The following is a 25,501-nucleotide window of genomic DNA, read 5'->3' as shown; positions in this document are numbered from 1 at the left end:
ATTATGCCGTGAAGGAACTGAGCATACTGAACCAGGCGGTCAACACCCTCATCACCAGTAAGGGGTGTTGGACCAGGTGCCCTGATGGGGTGCCCTTTGCAGGTACGGCACCCCCATACAAGTTGCTGCCAAAAATGCATAACCCCCATCTGCTCCTGCGGAAATGTGACATAAACCCCAAATAAGGAGCCATCTATTATTTTCCAAAAGGCCGGTATGAGGGGTCATTCTTGCAAAAAAAAAAAACCCATGTTGGGACTTCCCTAGGGTCCAGTGTGTAAGATTCCGAGCCTCCACTGTAGGGAACCCAGGTTGGATCCCCGGTCAGGGAACTAGATCCCCCATGCCACAGTGAAGACCCAGTGCAGGCAAAAGAAATACATATTTTTAAAAAGATTTTTTTAAATGTCCATGTCACAGCAGATGAAGAAAAGCCATAGAAAGTCCAGATTAAAGGAGGCTAAAGAAACAGGACAACTAAACGCAATGCCTGATTGTGGACTGGATCCTAGACCGGAGGGAAAATGCTATAAAAGACGTTACTTTGGATCAACTGACAAATCTGAATTCAAACAGTAGATCAGACAAGTGTTGCTTCCATGTTAAATTTACTGATGTTAGTAACTATACAATGGTTTTATGGTTATGTAAGTGGACATTCCTATTCTTAGCAATTATGCACAGAAAGGTTTAGGGCTAAAGGGCTGGGTGTTTGCAAGTAATCTTTCTAATGGTAGAGAGAGAGCACACAAAAATAGTAAACGGGTGAAATATTAGCAGCTAAGTTTGGGCATACAGGTATTCTTTATAGTAAAAATTTTGGGCAGTTTTTCTGTACTTTTGAAATTCTTTCAAAAAAGAAAACAATCTAAAAGGCAGGGCCCTTCCCTCTGTGGGTTGGGGAGGTGACGTGGGGGAGACAGGACCGTGGAGAGGCAATTGGTGTCCATGTCAGGCAGGGGGGTGGGGAGGATCAGTGAGATCAGTGAGGATCAGGATCAGCTGAGAATCAGTGATGGAATCAAACGAAGAAGGAAAACAGGTCATCGGGAATCATTTCACTAATCTGCATCAGGGATTCACTCATCCTTTTGACCCTGGAGCCTCCCTAATTCTTATTTAAAAGTCTTATATCTTGGAATCTTGAGCCATTTGGCTGATAAACAAGCCTCACTGTTCTTGAATGGAGGGAAGCAGACCCTCCCAGTTTCCATTATTGATGTGGACCAAGCCATAGCCGGAAAGCCCAGGAGCCACTGGTGGGGCCGACAACCAGGCAATGCCATCAAATAGGTGGGTCCATCAGGGAGTCTAAGTTTGAACAAAGGCCAGGCTGCTGCTGCTGTTCACTAGCTCTGCACAAGGAAATGCCCACCAGATGCAGATGAACAGGTGGGAGAAAGTGGGATTTGAGCAGGAGGACCTGTTCCTGTCCCCAAGGGCCTGTCAACAGCTCCCTTTGTTCCCAAGTGGCTGCTTGCCGCTGATCAGCACTTCCCCGCCACGTCAGAAGGAAGCTGTGCACAATGCGGACTGATGGTGATTTTTTTTCTCTTCCAGCTCTAAGAGCATCTTTGCTTTCAGCTGCCTCGGTGAAGTGGAGTTGAGTCATAGAGATGAGCAGAGATGCCCAGACAGCTGGGTAGAGTGAGGACAGGGCTGAGAACGGAATCACCAGGGGCTGGAGGGCTGATGTCAGTTAGGAGGACACACAGGGGCATCTCCAGGGAACACAAGAACATGGTCCTGCCAGAGGTCAGGGGTCAGAGCGCCCGAGAAGGTCCCTGGTCTGGAGGCCTGCTCCCTGACGGTGTACACCACCTGCCTCCAGCAGCTCTTCCAAGACTCTCAGAATGACAGGTGAGTGTGCTCAGTCGCCAAGTTATTTCCAACTCTGACTCTTAGGACCCCATGGACTATTGCCTGCCAGGCTCCTCTGTCCCTGGGATTTTCCAGGCAAGAATACTGGAGAGGGTTGATTTCCTTCTCCAGAGGATCTTCCCAACCCAGGGATCGAGCCCACGTCTCCTGCATCTCCTGCATAGGCAGGCGGGTTCTTTAACATTGGGAAGCCCCTTGGAATGACACCATCACTCAAAATTCTGCCCAAGAACCACTCATCAGTCGTGATCAGTCAACTATACCCACTCTGTGGCAAGTCATTCTCATCGATTTTTAAAGGATTTTTCCCTAGATGGCTACTTGGATCAGGTAACTGGACACAGCTGGCTGGGAAGACAAATGACAGCTGGCATTTATGCTCTGGGCAGCGAGTCTTCGTATTTCTCTGGCCTTGTGACCCCATCTGTGCTTTTCAAACTAGAAACAAATATTTTTAATGCTTCTGAGAAAGGATAAATGTCTGAGGATAGCCAAGAACATCTCAAAACCAAGGAATAATAAGGGAGGTTTGACTCACCAACTATTAATAGCCTCTTTAGAAACAACTGTAATGAAAAGAATACTCTTGGCACATGAAAAGAAGCCATTCCAAAAATATATGGGAATTTAACACATGATAAAAGTGGTATCTCAATGGGAAAATGAAAATTTAATTAATAGATTGTGTTGGCATTATCAAATACTTCTCTGGAATAAAATAAACGTATATCCTTTCCTCATAACATAAACAAAAATGAACCCTTGATGGATTAAAAATCCAAAGGTCAAAAAAAGAAAATTCGTATTAAATATTAGAAGAAAATTAAGGGAACTATTTATTTTGGAGCAATGGCAACCTCTTTAAGACAAGAAACTCAAAACCATACAGAAAAAAATAGACATATTTGACTCTATAAAATTAAAATTTTGGAAAATATAACACAAAGTCAAAAGGCAAGTATTAGACTTATTTATTAGATTAGATTGATTGATTGATTAGATTATTAATATTAGATTATGCTTATAATATATAGGTAAGTATAAGTTTAATATCACTTAATATCACAAAAACACCTACTAATTTATTTTTAAAGACAACCCTAGGGACTTTGCTGGTGGTCCAGTGGTTAAGAATCTGCCTTGCAATGCAGGGGACACAGGTTTGAGCCCTGGCTGGGGAACTAAGGTTCCACATGCCAAGCAGCAGCTAATCCCAAGTGCCACAGCTACTGAGGCTGCTTCACAATTAGTGAAGCTGTGAGCTGCGACAAAAGATCTCGTATGACAAAACTAAGACCCCATGCAGCAGACAACTAAAGACGTAAACATTTTTTTTTTTTAAAGACAACCCTAAAGGAAGATAGTCACAAGGCATGAACTGGCAATGCCCAGAGGGGAAAATTCAAACGGATACAGCAAAAGGGTGTACGTTGGCACGTGAAGATCACATAAGGACTCAGGGAAATATACATCAAAACTCCCACGAGTTGTCATTTCTCACTCCCCCCAGCTCTTTATTTTGCAAATATTGATATTTCCCCCCAGGCTGCAGTTTGTGAAGTCTGATTTTACGTGTGGTTAGTATTTCTTGCACTAAGAAATATTGAGATGGGACAATTATGCAATGTCGCTCAGCCTAATAAGCGCATGTTTCCCCTTCTTCATGAACCCGAACTAACTCAGCATCCAGAACGTATTTAGTCAACAGTCCCAGCCAAGCAGCTGAAGTAGGAACCTAGAACAATGAGCTCTTTGTGGCCACAACGCTCAGCGAGGCAGCTTCCTCAAGTAAATTAACTAAAGACGGTCTTCTGGGGAAAAGTTGGGGGAACCTTGCATTTTTGTTCTAGCTCTCACCGTTTTTAAACAGGCCTTTAGAATTTTCTCTGCATTTTGGATTCTATATCAGACTATGGTTTGAATGACAGTTTCTGCATCTTCCATAATCAACCCATTCACTCAAATAACATCCTTCGCCCTTTTGTGGGCTGCACCCCACAGGCCAGCAAGCTTCGTAGCTCCCCAGCCTCGAGACCGAAGAAAGAGACCAGAGAAAACACAGAGACATCAATGGTTCACTGGACAGAGGATCTTACACAGGGGTCCTGGAGGGACACCCCACCAGGTGTGGCAGACCCCAGCCAGGACATGGCAGCAGTCTTTGTTGCTCGGGAGAGAAGGAGGCTACTGTTTATTCGGGGAATTGACATCAGGTGGGCTCAGAGTTACCAGGGACTGTTGAAACCCTACAGCGGAGAGGGCTGGCTGGTCAAGTGAGGGAAGCCAGCAATTAGTCGAGCAGGGAATACAGAGAACAAGAGCAAGAGACATCTTCAGTTGTCTGACCATGCTCCCATTGTTTCAGTGGGTTTTCCCCTACACTCCCACTTAGACTTTTAACTCAATCTGTGTAGGAAGTGATAGGATCAAAGTAACGATACCCTTTTGCATATTATTGCAAAACATCCCACTTTCCAAACACATAAGAGAATGAGTCACACAACCTGGAGAGCACTAGACCACAGTGCTTACCTGAGTCCAGGATTGACTTGAGGGAGTCCTGATCACCAGAACGGCATGCGGATCCCACCTTTACCATGTGCTGCCTGGGGGACCCTGGTGATTACCTCACCATAGGTCCTGACTATGCAAACATCCAACTCCAAGGAGGGTCCTGGTCCTGAGTTGACTTAACCAAAGAAATAATATGTTTATAACAATAGTAGGAAGTCAGTAGATAATCATCATGATTTCTTACATGAAATGCCAGACAACTGAAGGGCACTGCAGTGATATCCACATGGTATTTAACCAGTCAGTATTCAGGGATAACGATGATGGGAATGGAGGAGCGAGAGCTGATGTGACCAGGGGGTAGGCTGCCGTGCTCTTGTTCTGTTTACACTGAGCACAAAGGTGATGCAGCAGTACCTGGACACACCAGTTGTTTAAGGGAAAAAGCAGCTGCTGTCTAATCCAGGGGTAAGGAGGGGAGCTTAGTGGACAAGTAGCACCCATCCGGTGGACAGAAACGGGTCAAGGGTCAGAAGAGAGGGGTGAAACCCTAGAAACAGGCTCCTTCTTTCTCCTCCCTATGCTGCTTCCCCTCTTATATCTTCAGGTTGCCTCCATCCTTAAAAATCTGGACCACTTTAAAAAGAGTCAGAACAACCATTCTGACAAACTATTAATGCACCTGAATCACGTTTGCTTGGGTTACAGAAAACAAATCCAGATAAACTATTCACACAATCCTGTCTGCTTCCACTGCAGGGGACATGGGTTCCATCCCTAATCAGGGAACTTACTAAGATCCTGATTTTTTTTTTTTTTTTGGTGCAGCCAAAAAAAAAAAAAAAAGTTTAAAAGCAAGGCCAAGACTGGGAGAAAATATTTGCAACACATATATCCAATTAAGGACTTGTATTAAGGACTTGTATCCAGATTCTATAAAGAATGTTTACAACGCATTAACAAGAAGACAACCTGAATTTTTTTTTTTTTTTTTAAAGGGCAAATGACTTGAGTAGACAGTTTGGCAAAGAAGAAATACAGCGAACAAGCCAATGAAAAAATGCTCAATATCATGTCACTAGGAAAATGCAAACTAAAACCACTATGACATATCCCCACTAAAGCTGGTAAAACCAGAGACTGACCGTACCAAGTATTAGCAGGGATGCACAGCAGCAGGGACTCGGGGTGTTGCTGCTGAGAATGTGAGGGACAGCTTACTTGAAAACGTCTGGTGGTTCCCTCAAAGACACCCTCGCTCTACAACCTAGCAACCCTGTTCCTGGGTACTTACCAAGAGGTTTAAATGGGACCACTTGTCCACACCGAGACTTGTCCATGCAGGCTCATCACAGATCACTCAGAACAGAGAAAAACTGGTGGATGGATTGAGAATGAAACGCCTCCCAGCATCTAATGATTCACGCAGCAACGTGGGGGCAGCACAAGGGCAGCCGGCCAGGAGCTAACCCAACTGGGAGACCTCAGAGAGGGCGATGCAGCCATGAGTGTTGGGCGGCAAAGGACTTCTCTCAACCTTCTTGTTATGGGGATTTCTCAGTAAGCCTGCCCCAGGAGAGGAGGGCTGTGACTGGACACTTTCCACCCTGGCCTGGGCTCGGCTGGGGCACCAGGATGGGGGCAGAGGGCCTCTCTGCTGCTGGCTTTGGACCTCAGTCCGTGTCCCTGCACCTCGGGGCGGGGCTTTCTCGTGGTCCTGCCTCTCCCAGGAGTAGGCTATCTCCTCGCGTGCCTCCTCACAGGCAGAGGGCCTCTGCTCCTCCAGCCTCACCCTCCAGCCTCGGTCTCCATCTGTGTTTTCTGCTGCTCCCTTCTGCTGCTCCCTCAGTGACTCCAGGCTTTTGTTCTGTAAAGGAGAGCTTTGAGGGCTTTGAGGAAGCTTTCTTGGCTGCCTGCCCTGCCCCGCCCCGTGAGCACGGTGCGGTCCCTGCGGAGGGCCCCGGGGGTCTCGGCACCCACGGCTCTTGCCCTCAGCTGCCCTGCTCCATGCGTGCCTGCCGCGCTTCACTAGAAGTCTCAGCTCACCTCCTGCCCAGCTCTGCCCCATGACCCACTCTCCTGCCCTCCTTGGAGGCCTGTCTGTCTTAGATCTCAGGCAGCTCCTTGATGGGCTTGGAATGATTTTGTAGATCTGTCTAAACTCCTGTTAGGATGAGGGTGTGACTCTTTCCAGCTTTCTGCGTCCTAAATGAAAGCCAGAATATCTAGCTTATGGATTAAAAAAAATTGGAAGGTTGAGGGAGTGACAAAATGTGAACGGCTGGAAATACTGGGCAGTAGGAATATGGGCTTTTGGTATTATTCCTCATGCTTCTTCGTATTTGTAAAATTTCAGGGACTTCCCTGGTGTTTCAGTGCTTAGGTCTCTGTGCTTCCACTGCAGGGGCATGAGTTCCATCCCTGATCAGGGAGCTAAGATAACCTCAAGCTACACAGTGAGGCCCCCAAATTTAAAAATAAATGAAAATTAAAATTTCAACAATAGAAACAATCTTTATATTAATTTATATTTAAATATACATTTATAATAAATATATTTATATTGTTTAAAATATTTATAATAATTTTGTAATATTTATAGACTTCCCTGGTGGCTCAGACGGTAAAGTCTCTGTCTACAATGCAGGAGACCTGGGTTTGATCCCTGGGTTGGGAAGAGCTCCTGGAAAAGGAAATGGCAACCCACTCCAGTATTCTTGCCTGGAAAATCCCATGGATGGAGGAGCCTGGTAGGCTACAGTCCATCGGGTCGCAAAGAGTCGGACACAACTGAGTGACTTCACTACTATCTTATAACATTTATAAATATATTCGGGGCTTCCCAGGCAGCGCTAGAGGTTAAAGAATCTGCCTGCCAATGCAGGAGATGTAAGAGACATGGGTTCGATTCCTGGGTGAGGAAGATCCCTTGGAGAAAGGAATGGCAACCTACTCCAGTATTCTTGCCTGGAGAAGTCCATGGACAGAGGAGTCTGAAGGGCTATAGTCCATAGGGTCACACAGAGTCAGACATGACTGAAATGACTTAGCACGTACGCATAAATATCTATTTATAAATAAACAGTAAACATCTATAAATAAGTACTACTGCTGCTGCTGCTAAGTCGCTTCAGTCGTGTCCGACTCTGTGCGACCCCAGAGACGGCAGCCCACCAGGCTCCCCCGTCCCTGGGATTCTCCAGGCAAGAACACTGGAGTGGGTTGCCATTTCCTTCTCCAATAAATAAGTACATATGATGTCAATTCAGAGGCAAACTGGACAGAGCTGTGGGTGACCTGGGAACCCACCTCTTTTGGTTGGCATTTGAAGTTGGGGGCACAGCCTCGTGGGACTGAGTCCTTCACCTGTGGGATCTGATGCTGCCTCTGGGTATGTAGTGTCAGAACTGAGTTACACTGGCAAGCATCCAGCTGGTGTCATGGAGGGCTGCTTGGCTGGGGACAACCCCCACACATCTGGTGGCAGGTTAAGGAGAGACTCACAGGAGGTGGAAGCAGCGTCTTCCTAATACATTGCCCATATTTTCTCTCTGTGGACATTTCTAGAGCCAACCTTTGAAGGTAAAGTTTAAGCTACAGACAAGGATATAAGCAGTAGTTGCTTGGAAAGTTTTACCGAGGCCAATTACACAAGACACGCACCAACCAAAGTCAGTGTTTGCATGTAGCCACATCCTCTTTGCCCGGAACCTGTACTTACCTAGGAACAGGCCAAGGGCCGAGTGTATTTGAGGTTTGGACTCTGCTCCCTGGGAACTGACTACCTCTAAGAAATATTTGGTGACTTGCACTATTTCCTCACTTCCTTATATTTCAATCCAGAGACCAAGTCAAGGAAAAAGTCACCTGGTCTCCAGGGCTTCTTCTTCTGTTTCAATAGGCTCCCCAGACCCAGCGTCCATCCTTTGCACGCCTGAACTTCAGTGGGGTCTCCCCCGTGCAGTGGGCACCTGGAGGAAGGCAGATGCCCCAGTTTAACATCCGGCATATGCCACCCCCACGGGGGCCCTTCTGTCCCTCCTCCCGCAGCATCCAAGGGAGTCCCCAGCACTGCTGAGCAGACCTGCAGCATCATCCTCCAGTCAGTGCAGAAGGTGGCACCTGAAGTCTGGGGAAAGGGCGCCCAGTAAGATGTGAGCGTCATCCACAGGCAGATACTTTACAGGTGTGGGTGGATCTGGTGCCAAACTGAGTCAACTGTGTCGCATGTGCCCGGGAAGAGCCAATGCCATCCGGGCAGGCTGAGCATGTGAGTCTGTAAAACAGATGAAAGGACGTGAGGTCCAGCTCTTCCCCTGCACATCTGCTAAGATTCGCTTCAGCAAATTCTTCCCCAGAGTGAGGGGTTTCTTCCCAGGTTTCTCTGTGCCATCTGTGTGAGCCAGGGTTCTCCAGAGGAACAGAAGCAACAGACCCCAGAGCTTGCTTCCTCTCTCTCCAATGGGTGAAGACACCGCAAAAAGGCAAGACAGCCTCACCAGGAACTGAGTTGCTGCCACCTTGACTTTGGACTTAGAGCCTTCAGAACTGTGAGGAATAAATTTCTGTTGTTTTGACCACCAGGTCTGGGATATTTTTGTTGCAGTAGCCCAAGCATGTGTGTGAGTGTTAAGTTGCTTCAGTCGTGTCTGATTCTTTGCGACCCTATGGACTGTAGCCCGCCAGGCTCCTCTGTCCATAGGATTCTCCAGGCAAGAATACTAGAGTGGGTTGCCATGCCCTCCTCCAGGGGATCTTCCCGACCCGAGGATCAAACCCACATCATTTTATGTCTCCTGCATTGGCAGGTGGGTTCTCCACCACTGGCACCACCTGGGCAGCCTGTAGCCTAAGCAGACTAAGATAAATAGGTCTATTTAAAGATTATCTTTCTCTGAATAGGTATGGATCACATAGGGAGCAGACACGGTGAAGAAGCAAACTTTAAGCAAGGCCTCCTCCCTTTCCAATCCACCTGGCGCCTCTGAGCTCCGAGGACAAAGGTTCAGACGGGAATTGTTTAACCTGGGGCCGTGGAGGGACTCAGCCCCAGGAGACTCCACCCACTTTTCATCTGGGGCTTCCTGTGTACTTTTCTAGGGCAGACCATCCGTAGCATGTATTAGCTTCAGGGAAGGTCCCAAGGCCCACAGGTAATAAGAACCACTTCTCTGTAGGCTCTGGGAGATATAGATACAAAAACTTGCCAGATGTGGACCTTTCCCTGCGAAGAAATGACAGTTTCTCACGTGGAAGGGGCTGATGCATGAAGTTCGGCGTTCGCAACAGGGGGTGGTATCTTCACCCCGACTCATAAAACAGAAGGAGACGCAGCTTTAATTCCTAGAAGATGCTCAGGGAGCCTTCAGACAGGGGCACTTGATGCCTGCAGGAGAGACTGGCTGAAAACGTGACGCTCTTGGAACCCTCGTTGGCTGCGCCTGAGCAAACATGCCCCGCCGTGGTGTCAGGTCCATGTGGCTGCTGAAAGGAGGGTCTATCCACCCCGCCCCCTCGATACAGGGTGATCTCTTTAGAGGGACCACATTCTGCTGATGGCTGGGGAGACGGTGCTGAAGCAGACAGGCTGGCCTGCACAGACACTCACCCTCAGAGCCCCCCAGTGTTCAAAGGCTGAGGTCAGCCTGCAGAGAGTGTGGCCCCTATAGAGACTGGGGCAGCGAGGAAAGCAGAGCCCATTGAGAGTAAGGTGTAAGAGCTAGATGGCCCCCCACCCCAGGTAAAGTCAAGCCCTGAATGATGGGAGAAGCCCCCGGAGAGCTTCCAGAAGGGCCTCTCGTGCTGGACTGAGACTGAGCCAGTCTGAGATCATCAAGCTGGTGTAGGACCAGGCAGCACTCCCCTCCCCACCCTCTGGAGGTTGTTTTGAGAGCACAAAGTGAGGAAAGTGCCCATGGATTTTGCCTAGGTTGAGAGACAAACCGCTGTGAAATTAAAATTCAGTGTCATCACGGGAAACTCGGCAAGCAGCACAATTAAGAGCGTTACTTTCCAAACAGAAAAGAAAGAGTCAGCATGATGTGAATCACAACAGGGAGAGTCCAGGGAGTGGTACGGAATTTGGGATGAAGGCTGGGAGGACTCCTGAGGGTGAGGTGGGGAGGGGCCCAGTTGGGACTTTAGGGATGAGCAGAAGCATCCCAGGAAGAGGGAGATAGGGGGAACTTGCAAGCAGAAGGCACAGTGACTTGAGGAGCCGGGAGACAGACAGTCCCTGAGAACCGGGCTAAGAATCCAGAGGCTAGAGGGAGGAAGGAACCAGGAAAGGGGCAAGAAAGAGCCAAGAGTTCGAGACAAGCAGGTCCAGAATCCTGGAGGAAGAAACTGGAGCTGCCCAGAGGGGCAGCAACAGCCTTGAAGTGAGGCAGGGCTGGGCTCACCCAGGTCACCAGAGAAAAGCAGATAGACCACCTGCAAGGGAGTGCTGAGCACAAGGTCCAGGAGGTGCTGTGTGCTCTGGACACCCGCAGAGATGGAGAGGCTGCAGGAAAGGGCGCTGGCCTCATGGCCCAAAATGGCAGGTCATGAATCCACTTTAGCAACACCCAGGAGCACATGTTATCACCTGGCAGGATGCTAATTTTTTTAGGTGGTAGTCAGGGACCTCCCTGGTGGCTCAGATAGTAAAGAATCTGCAATGCCAGAAACCTGAGTTTGATCCCTAAATCAGGAAGATCCCCTGGAGAAGGGCATGGCCACCCATTCCAGTATTCTTGCCTGGAGAATCCCATCAACAGAGGAGCTGGGGGGCTACAGTCCACTGGGGTCACAGAGAGTCGGACACAACTGAGCGACTTTCACAGGGATAGTAAAGAAGTAAAAAGGCCAGGACACAGGTGCTCAATAAATTGTAATTACGTCTTGCTTAAGAGCATTAAGATCAGAGGAGACTGTGTATGACAATCATTGACGATGTAACACTAAGGATGCTGGCCAGGAAGATGCTAAGCAGAATCCTGAAGCATCAGGAAATATAAATAGATTTGTTTCCATTGAGTTTGTACAAAGACCTAAACCAAGAGCAGAAAGGTGATTCCATGTGATACAGTGTGGTGAACCAAGAGGAAGGTTGGATTAAGGAAGATAAGGCTAGTCCGGCAGCAGGCCTCTGGTCCCCCTCGGTACAGAACTCGAGTTCTGGTGCCCGAGTCACGTGACCATCTGTGGCTAACGGGGCCAAGGTTTTCTACTGTCTTCCACGCAGTGGGTCGGGTCACACACAGTGGATCGCTCGTATCAACCAGGTTAGGAAACATCTCACTCCAGGTAGAAGCTGGAAATCTAGCAGAACCCTCGGTTGGAACGGAGAGAGACACACTTCACAGCAAGACCTGACGATAGAGCTGCTGCCGGCCTGTCTACATTCGAGTCAAGACCCTCCAGAGAGGGGATCGAGGTTCCGTAATGTGAGTGAGACAAGGACCTCCCCGGAACAGAGAGGCAGAGTCCAGGGTGTCACGTAGCCTGGAGTGGCGGGCTGGCTCTGTGCTTTGCTTGCTGCGCCCACACCCAAATAACCTATGAAAGGAAACGCATGGCAGCATTTATCACTCGCGCGTCCTCCCCTCCTCAGAGCATTTCCTTTCCACCAAGGTTCCTTTTGGCGCCCTTGGGAGGGGTCTGATGTTCTGCGGTACAAATGGGCAGCTGCTTGGTGTGTCCACGCATCACTTTTTTTTTAATAATTTTTTTTTGAGTTTTGGCTCTGCTGGTCTTTGTTGCTGGGCTCAGGCTTTCTCTAGTTGCATCAAGCAGGGGCTGCTCTCTAGTTTTGGTGTGAAGGCTTCTCATTGCAGTGGCTTCTCTTGTTGCAGAGCTCGGGATCAAGGGCTCTAGGGCTCAGTAGTTGTGGCTCATGGGGCTTAGTTGCTTCACGGCATGTGGGATCTTCCCGGACTGGGGATTGAACGCGTTATCGTCTGCATTGGCAGACAGATTCTTTACTGCTGAGCCACCAGAGAACCCCCAAGCAGCACGTTTTAAGCAGAACTCTGTTTGGCGCAGCTGTCCACCTGCTTGGAGGGAGCGGGTGAGTCAGCTGGCCCTTGCTCTGGATCCCAAACTGGGATTTCATGCATGGCATGCAAAGGATCAGCAAAGGATTCCATAGTTTTCAAAAATAATTAAAATGATGATGATGAAACTGAGTTCCAGGTCCAGGCACTAGGCTAAGAGCTGTTTTTGTTTTTGTTTTTTTAAATATGCATCACCTGATTCATTCATCCTTAGCCCAGTGACGTATGTCCTGTTACATATATGTGTACCTGCCCTGGAGCGTGTAGTATCCATGTGTATATATGTGTGTGTGTTCTAGCCCTGTTCACTGAAAGGGCAAAGAGATGAAGACACCTCAGTAGCAATGGGCACACCTAGAGGCCAACTCTTGGCCTCTAAAAGGAACTGGGGGCCCCTGGAGAAATGGCTGACCCTGGAACTGAGGAAGGGTGGGTATGAGGTGATCCAGAAGTATTTTGTGATGCCAGGAAAGGCGTTGGTGCTAAGAAAATGCAGGGTATATCACATCATATCATAAGATATGGAGCCAATGGATGGGGCTCCCACTGGCCAAATTGGGGACATTTTGAACATCAGACTCACTAAGGACAGTAGTATGTTACAGACCTCTGGAAACAGGAATCCATGCATCCACGCCATTAACAGGTGTGCAAGCAGGACAAAGAAAGGCTCCTTCTCACAGTCAGGGCGCCGAGGGCCAACCGGTCACTCGAGGGAGGCGCTGGAGGTGGGGCTCATCATTTTGCAGCCACTAGAGTAGAGATGAGTGTGTGCAGAGCACTTAGGCAAGAATCACCGGTGAGACTAAGTCCAGGGGGTAGCGTTGACAAGGCGCCCTCCTGGGGCGATCACAGCATGAGCTCAGGTACAACACAGAGTATGCCTGGGATGCCCTGGGGCACAGGCCCAATAGGAGGGGAAGAGGGCAGAGACAAGAGGCACAGAGGCACATTTTGGGGCCCCAGCTGGTTAGCGGGTGCAACCATGTGACTGGTCATCTACCCAGGCATTTGTGAACACTAGAGGCTAGTCCTGTGGGGTGTCAGCAGGCGGTGGTTGGGCAGAGGGGCCAGTGAAAGAGCCTGATGGTGAGCTGGCGGAGAGGTAGGTGAGACTAGATTTGTCCATCAAAGCTGAGTGGAGGGAGTGGAGGCAGGCCCTTGGCTGAGGACGAAGATGCAGATGCAACAGGACAAACTGTCAAAACGCCAGCAATGCTCACAAAACCTGCACATGAATGCGCATGGTTCCACTGTCCATAGCAGCCCAAGAGTGGGGATTACTCAACACCCGTCAACAGATGCATGAATAAGGAGGTGGCGTATCCATAAAATGGAACATCAGCACCAAAAGAGAATGAAGTACTGACAACCCACACCACCAGTGAGCCTTGAAAGCAGTGGTGGTGAGCGCAGTCAGACACGGAGGACTACACCGCGAGTGACTCCAGTTCTACGAGATGTCCAGGAGAGGAAGTCCCCAGAGGCTGAAACAAGGGTCTGCCTAGGGCTGCAGGGGGTCAAGGGTCTGCCTAGGGCTGCAGGGGGTGAGGATGCTAATGGGAGCAACATGGTTTGCTTGGGGACGATGAATAGATTTCAGAATTGATGGTTAATGGCTGAATGACTTGGTGAATGACCAAACCCACTGCATTGTACACTTTAAATGGATGAATTATATGGTACAGAATCATACTTCACTAAACCTGGTGTGTATACACGTATGTACGCATGTCTGCCTAACAGGGAAGAGAAGGAAGTGTAACTGATTGGGATTCTATGAGGCCTTCCCTGGAGAGACACCTCCCCCCTCCCGCCCCTCTTCATGTCCTCCACCTGCCCCTTGTCTGGAAACACTTTAGCCAAAGAATACATTTAATCAGAGAAATGAGAAAATGCAGAAACAGAGGAAAACAGTCAACAAGACAAAATAACAGTCATGAAACAAAATACCTTTAGTTCCTCCTCAAGGGCTGTAGGTAACATCCTCAGTCATATCCTTTTGGCTATTTTAGAGATACTGAAACCCAACCAGGAAGAAGTTGTTAACATGATGATCAGACTGCGGACGTGACATAAGCTGCTCCACCTGGCACAATTCCAAGAACTGGCCTTAAGCAAGTGGGAACAAACTGACCCTGGATCTGAAGATTAACTGAACGTAAAATAATCAAGGTGACACTGATTAGATCACCCCATGAGAAATTTCAAGATGACTGTTGGAGCTGTCTGTGCTGTTCTGCACGTGGCCCCCCAACCCCACATGTGTACCCCTGAAACTCCCCCTTAGAAGCTTTGCCCCCTGACTGACAAGGGGAAATTGGTTCTTTGGGACACGAGTCCACATTCTCTGCAGGATTGCTGGCTTCCTCAGTAAAGCCATCTTTCTTTGTAACCAACATCTGTCTCTCAACATTGGATACTTGACCAATGAGCAGCCAAACCTGAGTCTGGTGACAAAAAGAACTGGGGTGGTTGTTTAGGGCACTATTCTCAAACAGTACTGGGCGCCAGAAGCACCTGGAGACCTTGTTAAACCGAGTCAGGTCCCAGCACAGCAGGCTCCAATTCAGTGGGTGTGGCGGGCACCTGAGAATCTGTACTTCTAACCCATCCCCAGATGCTGCTGGAAATGCTATCCAGGGAACCACACTTTTGGAACCACAGAAAGTGATGGCATTTACTCACTGCTGTTGTTCTAAAATTGAGATCTCATTCACTTACCATAGAATTCACCCTTTTATTTTTAAAATTGTTTTTGACTACACCGGGTCCTTTGTGGCACATGGGCTTTCTCCAGCTGCAGCGTGCGGGGGCTACTCTCTAGTCATGGTACCGAGCTTCTCGCTGCGCTGGCTTCTCTTGCTGCAGAGCACGGGCTCTAGGGTTCAGTGGTTGTGGCCCATGGGGCTGAGCTGCTCCGCAGCATGTGGGATCTTCCTGGACTAGGGACTGAACCCGTGTCCCCCGTATTGGCAGGCAGATTCTTAACCCCTGGACTACTGGGAAGTCCAGAATTCACCCTTTTAAAGTGTACAATTCAGTGAGTTTTAGTGCATTCCCAACATTGTGCAACTATCAACAAATATTTTCAACACCCTCAAAAGAAACCCTGTACCCATGGGCAGTCACTCCCGTTCTCCCGACATCACCAGCCTCTGACAACCACTAACCCACCTTCTCTCTCCACAGATTTGCCTTTTGAAGACACTGCATATAAATAGAATCATATAAACCATGAGCTTTTGTGTCTGGCTTCTTTACGCAGCATATTTTCAGGGTTCAGCCATGTCATAACACGAATCCCAACTTCATTGCTTTTCATGGCTTTGTGATATTCCACTGCATGAACACACCGAAGTTCACTTATCCACTCATCAGGTGATGAACATCTGTATTGTTTCCACCTTTTGGCCACTGTGAATCATGTGGCTGTAAACATTCAAGTGCAAGTTTTTGTGTGGACGTGTTTTCAGTTCTCTCGGGCATATACCTTGGAACTGCTGAACCATATGCCAACTCTACACTGTGCTTTCTGGGGAGCCACCAGCCAAGGCGACAGGCTAGGGCTTGTCCGTCTCCTTACCCTGTGATGCTATGCTGAGTATCTTCTGGGCTTTGAGGTTCTACCTCACTGTGCCTCTTCCCTGGAGTTATGGAGGCACATCTGGAAACTGAAATGATACTGAAAAGGTATTATAAAGGCTGAAGGCACATTTCTTGATCTTAATAAAAGTTGAAGTCTGGAGAGACTGTCATAGAGAATGAAGTAATTCAGAAAGACAAAAACAAATACTATATAATATTGTTTATATGTGGAATCTAGAAAAATGGCACCGATGAACCTATTTGCAAAGCAGAAATAGAGACACAGATGTAGGGAACAAACTTAGGGATACCAGGCAGGGGAAGGAAGGGTGGGATGAATTGAGAGACTGGGATCAACACATACGCGCTACTCTATACAGTTGGCAAAAACAAGACCAGGAGCTGACTGTGGCTCAGACCATGAACTCCTTATTGCCAAATTCAGACTTAAATTGAAGAAAGTAGGGAAAACCACTAGACCATTCAGGTATGACCTAAATCAAATCCCTTATGATTATACAGTGGAAGTGAGAAATAGATTTAAGGGCCTAGACCTGATAGATAGAGTGCCTGATGAACTATGGAATGAGGTTCGTGACATTGTACAGGAGACAGGGATCAAGACCATCCCCATGGAAAAGAAATACAAAAAAGCAAAATGGCTGTCGGGGGAGGCCTTACAAATAGCTGTGAAAAGAAGAGAAGCGAAAAGCAAAGGAGAAAAGGAAAGATCTAAACATCTGAATGCAGAGTGCCAAAGAATAGCAAGAAGAGATAAGAAAGCCTTCTTCAGCGATCAATGCGAAGAAATAGAGGAAAACAACAGAATGGGAAAGACTAGAGATCTCTTCAAGAAAATCAGAGATACCAAAGGAACATTTCATGCAAAGATGGGCTCGATAAAGGACAGAAATGGTATGGACCTAACAGAAGCAGAAGATATTAAGAAGAGATGGCAAGAATACACAGAAGAACTGTACAAAAAAGATCTTCACGACCCAGATAATCACGATGGTGTGATCACTGACCTAGAGCCCGACATCCTGGAATGTGAAGTCAAGTGGGCCTTAGAAAGCATCACTATGAACAAAGCTAGTGGAGGTGATGGAATTCCAGTTGAGCTATTCCAAATCCTGAAAGATGCTGTGAAAGTGCTGCACTCAATATGCCAGCAAATTTGGAAAACTCAGCAGTGGCCACAGGACTGGAAAAGGTCAGTTTTCATTCCAATCCCAAAGAAAGGCAATGCCAAAGAATGCTCAAACTACCGCACAATTGCACTCATCTCACACGCTAGTAAAGTAATGCTCAAAATTCTCCAAGCCAGGCTTCAGCAATATGTGAACCGTGAACTTCCTGATGTTCAAGCTGGTTTTAGAAAAGGCAGAGGAACCAAAGATCAAATTGCCAACATGTGCTGGATCACAGAAAAAGCAAGAGAGTTCCAGAAAAACATCTATTCTGCTTCATTGACTATGCCAAAGCCTTTGACTGTGTGGATCACAACAAACTGTGGAAAATTCTGAAAGAGATGGGAATACCAGACCACCTGATCTGCCTCTTGAGAAATTTGTATGCAGGTCAGGAAGCAACAGTCAGAACTGGACATGGAACAACAGACTGGTTCCAAATAGGAAAAGGAGTACGTCAAGGCTGTATATTGTCACCCTGTTTATTTAACCTATATGCAGAGTACATCATGAGAAACGCTGGACTGGAAGAAACACAAGCTGGAATCAAGATTGCCGGGAGAAGTATCAATAACCTTAGATATGCAGATGACACCACCCTTATGGCAGAAAGTGAAGAGGAACTCAAAAGCCTCTTGATGAAAGTGAAAGTGGAGAGTGAAAAACTTGGCTTAAAGCTCAACATTCAGAAAACGAAGATCATGGCATCCGGTCCCATCACTTCCTGGGAAATAGATGGGGAAACAGTGGAAACAGCGTCAGAGTTTATTTTTTGGGGCTCCAAAATCACTGCAGATGGTGACTGCAGCCATGAAATTAAAAGATGCTTACTCCTTGGAAGAAAAGTTATGACCAACCTAGATAGCATGTTGAAAAGCAGAGACATTACTTTGCCAACAAAGGTTCGTCTAGTCAAGGCTATGGTTTTTCCAGTGGTCATGTATGGATGTGAGAGTTGGACTGTGAAGAAGGCTGAGCGCCAAAGAATTGATACTTTTGAACTGTGGTGTTGGAGAAGACTCTTGAGAGTCCCTTGGACTGCAACGAGATCCAACCAGCCCATTCTGAAGGAGATCAGCCCTGGGATTTCTTTGGAAGGAATGATGCTAAAGCTGAAACTCCAGTACTTTGGCCACCTCATGCAAAGAGTTGACTCATTGGAAAAGACTCTGATGCTGGGAGGGATTGGGGGCAAGAGGAGAAGGGGACGACACAGGATGAGAAGACTGGATGGCATCACTGACTCGATAGACGTGAGTCTGAGTGAACTCCGGGAGTTGGTGATGGACAGGGAGGCCTGGCGTGCTGTGATTCACAGGGTCGCAAAGAGTTGGACACGACTGAGTGACTGATCTGATCTGATCTGATATATGAAACAAATAACTAATGAGAACCGACTGCATAGCACAGGGAACTCTACTCAATGTTCTGTGGTTACCTAAGTGGGAAGGAAATCTAAAAACGAAGTGGTACACTTTGTTGATTCACTTTGATTCACTTTGTTGGACAGCAGAAACTGACACAACATTATAAAGCAATTATAATCAATAAAAGTTAATAAAAGAAAATAAAGTCAATGTCTGACATTTGTTTCTTCTTCCAAAAAAGGGGGGAAATCACTAGGCTACTCATCTTTCTTGCTCTGCTTTCTTTTACGGAAGACAGCTCCATCCTCCCCACTTCTGGTCTTTATTGTCACTGGACTTGGCCTGTGTGAGGTTCAGGCGACACACCCACCCTCATGAGCACACCTGACAAGCAAAAGCTTCCTCCTCAGGGCCCAGCCGGGCACGAAGCAATGCCACAGGTGACAGAGTGGTTTGGGCAGGTTTGGAGTTTATTTGCTGCAGTTCCTTGGCGCTAGTTTACAATGCAAAAAACAAACAAAAAGAAATTGTAATAATAATTTTTTAAAAACCCTGTCAACAACTTTCAGTCATTTCTTTATATTTGACAAAACTTTTTTTTAAAACAAATACAAAATAATCTAAAAGGAGAAAAACTATACATGGATTATTTACACCTCTGATAAATAGACTAATACTGATCCAGGTGCCTCTCTGTCTGTAATATTCACGAGAACCCGGGCCAAGGACTCAGATCACCAGAGGGGCTCCAGCACCGGCCCAGACTCCCTGGATCCCAGCTGGCCCTGCCCCGGCTCTCAAACCCAGAAAGGTCAGGTTACCAGCCTGGACCCTCTTCTGTCACCTCCACAAGCTCCAGCATTAAAACGCCTGAAGCCACTCCAGGGAGGACCTACACAAAGGTGGGCCCAGAAAGCCCCCCACTCCCCTTTACCAAAGCTATTTCCAGAGATGCGAGCCTGCCTGGAAGGAGTCAGAGGAGCCGGGGTCACACAGCCTGGGAGGGGTCTGGTGACAATGGCCCGGCCGGCCTTGCTCTGCCTGGACTGGGTGCCGGGCCCGGACGAGAGTCCCTGAGAGAACAGCAGGAGAGCAGTGGCGGCGGCTCCTTCCGGCCACACGTCAGGAGTGGGGGCCGAGCCCTCACCCCCTGGATCCCCCTGCCCTGGCCCTGCCACGCAGGTGAAGGCCCGCTCCCCTCCGAGGGCCACCACTAAAGCCACAGCGTGGTCCAGGTGAGGGCCAGTTCTGAGGCAGAGAAGGCTGAAGCCCTCGGGTGATCAGGTCAGACCTGCTCCTTCCTCTAAAACGAGGAATGGAGTGTAGGGGCAGAAGGAAGAAAAACCAAATAAGAAACAGGTCATCCCAGAACCTCTGATGGGACTGCCTTCCTCACAGTTTTGGTTATTAGGTATGTAGCTCAAGGAAAGATGCTGACTTTCTATTTTAAAGCCCGACAAGAATGAATCCTGAAAGAGAAAGAAGAGTGCAGGCGGCAGGCGGACTCCCTTCTCCCCGCAGTGCTCCCCAGGCACCAGGAAGCACAAGCACTGACTGGAGTGGCTGGCGCTGCCCTGCAGACCCCGAGGCTGTCCTCGACGCGTGGCCCCCTCCACCCTCTCGCCACCCCCTCTCCCACCCAGCCAAGCCCCCACGAGCACGGGGAGGCGGTCTGCCCAGCCCTTGCCCTGGGCTGACACCTGCAGCAGCGGTCCAGAGAACTTCTCCAGGGAGATGATTCCTGAAGCACATGGGACAGAACGCATCTGGACAGCTCTACTTTCTCTCTTTCTTTAAAAAACAAAAATATATCTTTATAGTATGTGGCTTCTCTTCCATTCCCCCTTTTTCCTTAACATATAATAAGATACAGATACACGTATTTATGGTGCAGGGTTGAGGCTTCTTCCCAGGGAATAACCGAGAGGTAAACGGTCGGCTCTGAGCTCTGCTCTCAGACCTGCTGAGCGGAGACCTGCGGGGGGTGGCCTGGCCGACAGGAGCTCTGTTCTTTTTTAGAGAGAAAGGCTCAAAACCCAAGTGTGAAGGCGTCAGGCCCCCTTCCTCAGGGGTGACCACCTACCCTTCTCCCACTTAAAAAAATTAGCAAAAGCTGAAGCTAGTCTCTAGGAATTCAGGGTGACGCCTGGCCAGACGCTCCCACTCTCGGAGGCTCGGTGGCCACCCTGGGCCTCACTGGCTGGGAAGCACTCGCTGGGCATGCGGGCCCCGCTGGCTGTGCAGACTCAGTGTCTTTTCGTGGAGGACACTTTCTTCTTCCGCGCGGCCAGCATCTCGTAGAAAGGGTCCCTGCTGATGGCCGCCCTGCAGCACAGAAAAGGAGAGAAATCAGCGGGGACCGAGGAACAGGAAAGGAGATACAACCCCAGGCCCGGGCTTCCTAGTGGCAGCCGCGCCCATACACTCCCCTCAGCTGCCTGACCGTCCCTGTAAAGGCCACGTCGTGGCATCAGCCTTCACTGGACCCACACATGGCGCAAAAGACAAGTCTTGAGGGAGATGAGGTACAAGTAACAAGGTAACTGTGGGGCGCTTGTTGCCTGTTTCAACCAAGTAATCAATTTAAGTTCAGGAGTCCTCTTCACCTCACAGCTGTGCTCTGACTCAGGCAAACAATCGCGATGCTTCAGTTCTGTGATGACAGTGGCATCTGTTGGAGCAGTGACTGCCACACAACCCTGTGTGTCACTTGGCATGTGGTGCATCTGGTTGGCAGCTGCAGTCTGTACTGAGCAACTTCTGAGTCCCCAAGTGCACCGGCTCAACAGCCAAGACCCGTCACTGGGCAGCAGGGGCCTGAGCAGCGGCCAGCGGCCTGCCTGGCATCTACAGTCCGGTGGGGAGAGAGCCCAGGCAGCCCCCACACTGGCCCCAGAGACACCTGCACAGGTGGTGACAGCAGGCCACGGCCCCCTGCTGCCCCTTTATACCGGTCATTCTCTACTTTCAAGCAAGCTGTGAACCACAATTTGAACTTTCATTTGCTTTTCCAGAGAAGTGGTATTCCAAGTGCCAACAGTTTCCAGGCTTGTCACAAGCCCATGTGACTGCAGACTCTGCACTTGACCAGGTGTACAGTGGCTCCTGCAAGCTGACCAGGCCCTGTTCACAGAGAGGACATGTGCATGGGAGGCAGGACCTGGACAGGGCCGGGACACATCCCGAGGGACTCTGCCATGCGGGTGTCTGACCACGTGGAGAGGTCAGGAGGGAATCCTGCTTCTGTCTTCGGGGCGTCAGGGCGAGGAGTCCACCTCGGCTTCCTGGGTGGGCCAAGCCCCAGGGACGCCACGGGACAGCTCCGGCCCATGTGAGGGGCTCAGGACACGTGACATGCTCAGGTCTGGAAGCCCCGCCCAGCTGCACACCTAGGTGTGCTCCCGTGGCCATCCTCACTCTGGTCCCGGCGACACCCGGGAGACGGCTGGGTCACGCCTGATGAACGCAGCATCAGTGGCGAGACTGAGGACGTGCTCCCAGGAGAAGAGCCACGGAGACAAGCATGGTGATGGGCAGTGGGCATGACGGTGGAGGGGACAGGGTTTGCAGAAGCCCCAGGGGGAGTGGAGAAGAGAGCCTGCAGCAGGATACCGCCCCTGTGATCCAGTCGGAGCAGGGACCAGGAAGAGCCCTGGATCCGAGGATCTGTTTACACCGGCCTTCTCCCAGAGCTTCTCTTTTTCACAGCTCAGTGGGGAGTGTGGGGCTCTGCTTTATGACCCTGGATCACTGCCACATGACTTCGACAAGCGTTCACCATTTATCCTCAATAGGCCTCAGTTTGCCCATCTGTAAATGGGACAACAGTGTCTTGCAGGATTAAGGAATTATAAAAGGGAATCATTACAATTTCCACTGAGCTGTCACCATGAAGATGAGACCTGCTTCCAAAGACATGAGAAGGCCAGTCCAGCCAGTGGCGTCTGTGCCTGTAAGCCTGCTCACCAGTCCCCTCCGTGGGACCAGGAGCTGCTCTTGGGAAACCAATATGTGAGGTACTCTCTTAAAAATGTCCAAGGGTCAAGAATCCAGGGACCCAGTGAAAAGTCACCTGGGAATCACAGTCAAACTACCCACTATGGATTCAGCACAAGAGGTGCTGAGGTGGGGCAGGCAGCACACAGACAGCTGGGGCGTGACTGAGACACGAGGTCCAAGCTGTCATATGTCACCTACTTGATGCACTTGATCCAGTCCTCCTTCTCCTCGGGCGTTGGGGCCGAGATACGGTAGACCGTGTGGTTCCCCTCAACCACGCGCCCATCAGCCTCTGTCTTACAGGCCTTAATCACTTGGTCTTTATTGTCGGGGATGTAAAGTTCAAAGCAGTTCTGAGAATTAAGAGAGAGAGAGCGAGCGATAAAGATCTAAGAAAGCTGCTGACCAAGAAAAAAAAAAAAGTTATTTTCCCAAAAGGAAATTTTTATTAAAAAAAAAAAAAAAGTTAATTTCTTTATTCTGACTTTCATAAAATATAGGAAACATACATTTCCTTTGGAAAAGAGTAACCTAAAAGCGGAATCCTGGAGAACATACATTGTATATAAATAGGTCTTACTAGCAAAGATACCAAGCAGATACACATTAGCTCTACTCCTAAGGTATAGAAAATATGGAGATAACTGCAGGTAACCGAATGCCTTTTACAGCCACATCAGCAATACAATAATCCAAAACAAAGGAAAAATATTTATAAGCCATCTGAAGATCATAAAATAAGTGGCCCAATCACGAGAGCTTGCTGAAGCCTTTTAAGGCAGGCTAATCCTATACGTCGTGTGATAGTTAGAAAGCGACACTAAAGCAGATGGACAGAATGAAAGACATCATTCAGTTTCTTTCACCTTGGCCTTACCTGTAAAGATAATTTTAAAAGTTAGGCTAAATTAAATGAGTACTTTTGGAGTTTTTTGAAGTCCTTGGCCCTTGAGTAAGACGGGGGTGAGCACCGACCTTCTGCACTTTAAGAGACCACGTCTGACTGACAGGTGGCCTCCGTCTATGCAGCAGAGGCTCAGCTTCCAAGGACTCGGCCCAACACAGACAGTGCTCTACTGCAGCAGTTACCACTGAGAACAGTCTGCTTGTAAGGGGACCTGCGCAGCCCCAACCGTGTTGCCCAAGGTCAATGGCAAACCTCTGTGACTTCATCTTGTGTTGAACAGCTGCTACGCCCATCTCTTCTGTCCCCCCGAAGCAGCTCATCAAAAATACTCACTGGTTTTTTGGAGTCTTCCACCTCCCGGATGCTCAGGTTCTCTAGTGGAATAATTCCCCGGGGCTCCTTATCCTGCACAAGAGATGGAGAGAGACCTCACTGCTCGGCTTCCGAACACCCGTTCTGTTACCTTGACACAGTGGCCCAGCCCGGCTCCTGCACCTCTCTATGATCTGAAGCCTACAAATCAGCTCTAGAGCCCACACCCTATGTTCTAAAACAAGAATAGGGTCAAGAAACGTGTGGGTGTTGTCAACATATCACAGATGAACCCCTACAACCGAGAGGCCTTTGGAAGAGGTGCTTCCGCAGACGCTCTGAAAGAATGAGTGTGACAAGAGCTGTGTGTGGTCTTCCAGTGGGGAACATGTAAGTCCCTTTCACACAAAAACTTCTTGCTTCTTTGCCTAACTCATCTCTCAAGCCTCAGTTCTAGTGTCAGCAAAGCTAGGAAGCCCTAGTCTGGCCCTGGGTGCCCCTGTTCTGTGCCCCCAACATCTGGACTACAGCTGTATCATGTGTCACTGCCTTATCATTACCTCCGGTGCCGTCTTCCTGCTCCAGGCTGTAGGATCCTCAAAGAGACACTGCCTGCCTGACAACTCCACTTGGACCAAAAAAGGCACCTAGACTCCTGTCCAGAACAGAGCCCCGCGTCCCCTCACCCCGACTAGCCCTCCTCCAGGGCTTCCCATCTCAGCCAAGGCCACTCCCACACCTGCCGGCACTTGACCAGCAGCCTTCACCTCCTCTCTCAAACATCCAGACAATAATGGCCAAAGACTGTGTTCCAAGGTCAACAGTTTAACTGGGCCATGCCACACTTCCTAGAGCAAATGTTCCTAAAATACCATGTGCACCCCTTTGATCTGCAGACTCAGGTTTCTTTCTCCTTTTCAGGGCAATAATCTCATGACCTGTCTTTGCATCTGCAGTTCCTAGTGTTCTGGCACTGGGAGATTCTCACCTGTCCTCTGCACCTGTTAGCTTTCTCCCCCGCCCCATATTTTATTTGGCTGCACCAGATCTTAGTTGCGGCACGATGGATCTTTAGTTGTGGCATGTGAATTCTTAGTTGCAGCATGTGGGATCTAGTTCCCTGACCAGGGACTGAACCCAGGCCCCCTGCATTGGGAGCTTGGAGTCTAAACCACTGGATCACCAGTGGAGTTCCACAAATTGCTTTAATGTTCATCTTTCAATCTCTGGGACTATCTCAAATCTTTCCTCTAGAACAGGAATTACATTTCTGGCTGCTGCTGCTGCTGCAGCGTCGCTTCAGTCGTGTCTGACTCTGTGCGACCCCATAGATAGCAGCCCACCAGGCTCCCCCATCCCTGGGATTCTCCAGGCAAGAACACTGGAGTGGGATGCCATTTCCTTCTCCAATGCATGGAAGTGAAAAATGAAAGTGAAGTCACTCAGTTGTGTCTGACTCTTCGTGATCCCATGGACTGCAGCCTACCAGGCTCCTCCACCCATGGGATTTTCCAGGCAAGAGTACTGGAGTGGGTTGCCATTGCCTTCTCCAACATTTCTGGCTAATCATTCCTTAAAGTTTTAACTTATTTGTTAATAAATAAGTTATAATTCCACAATTATATAGCTATATTTTGAATATGCAGTTTTGGTTCTTATTTATTTTTAGTCTGAAACTTCTGGAGGGCTGGATATTTTGTATTGTGG

At 48.8% G+C, this 25,501-nt stretch overlaps 1 protein-coding gene across 4 annotated transcripts in view; it reads right to left on the bottom strand.

The window, feature by feature from the left end:
- Positions 1–19,028: 19,028 nt before the first annotated feature.
- Positions 19,029–25,501, bottom strand: part of CYTH1 (cytohesin 1) — a 79,868-nt gene continuing 73,395 nt past the window's right edge. For all 4 annotated transcript variants that reach the window (XM_070773974.1, XM_070773973.1, XM_019981535.2 and 1 more), the window contains 3 exons: positions 23,816–23,887; positions 22,774–22,928; positions 19,029–20,901 (listed from right to left, as the gene is read on the bottom strand). In XM_070773974.1, the coding sequence (XP_070630075.1) occupies positions 20,823–20,901; positions 22,774–22,928; positions 23,816–23,887 (306 nt within the window). In that variant the 3' untranslated portion in view covers positions 19,029–20,822. The remainder of the gene's footprint in view (positions 20,902–22,773; positions 22,929–23,815; positions 23,888–25,501) is intronic.

Source organism: Bos indicus, chromosome 19 (genome assembly GCF_029378745.1).
Source record: "Bos indicus isolate NIAB-ARS_2022 breed Sahiwal x Tharparkar chromosome 19, NIAB-ARS_B.indTharparkar_mat_pri_1.0, whole genome shotgun sequence".
Lineage (NCBI taxonomy): Eukaryota > Metazoa > Chordata > Mammalia > Artiodactyla > Bovidae > Bos > Bos indicus.
The sequence above is the reverse complement of the archived record's forward strand: the minus strand, read 5'-3'. Positions and strand labels throughout refer to the sequence as shown.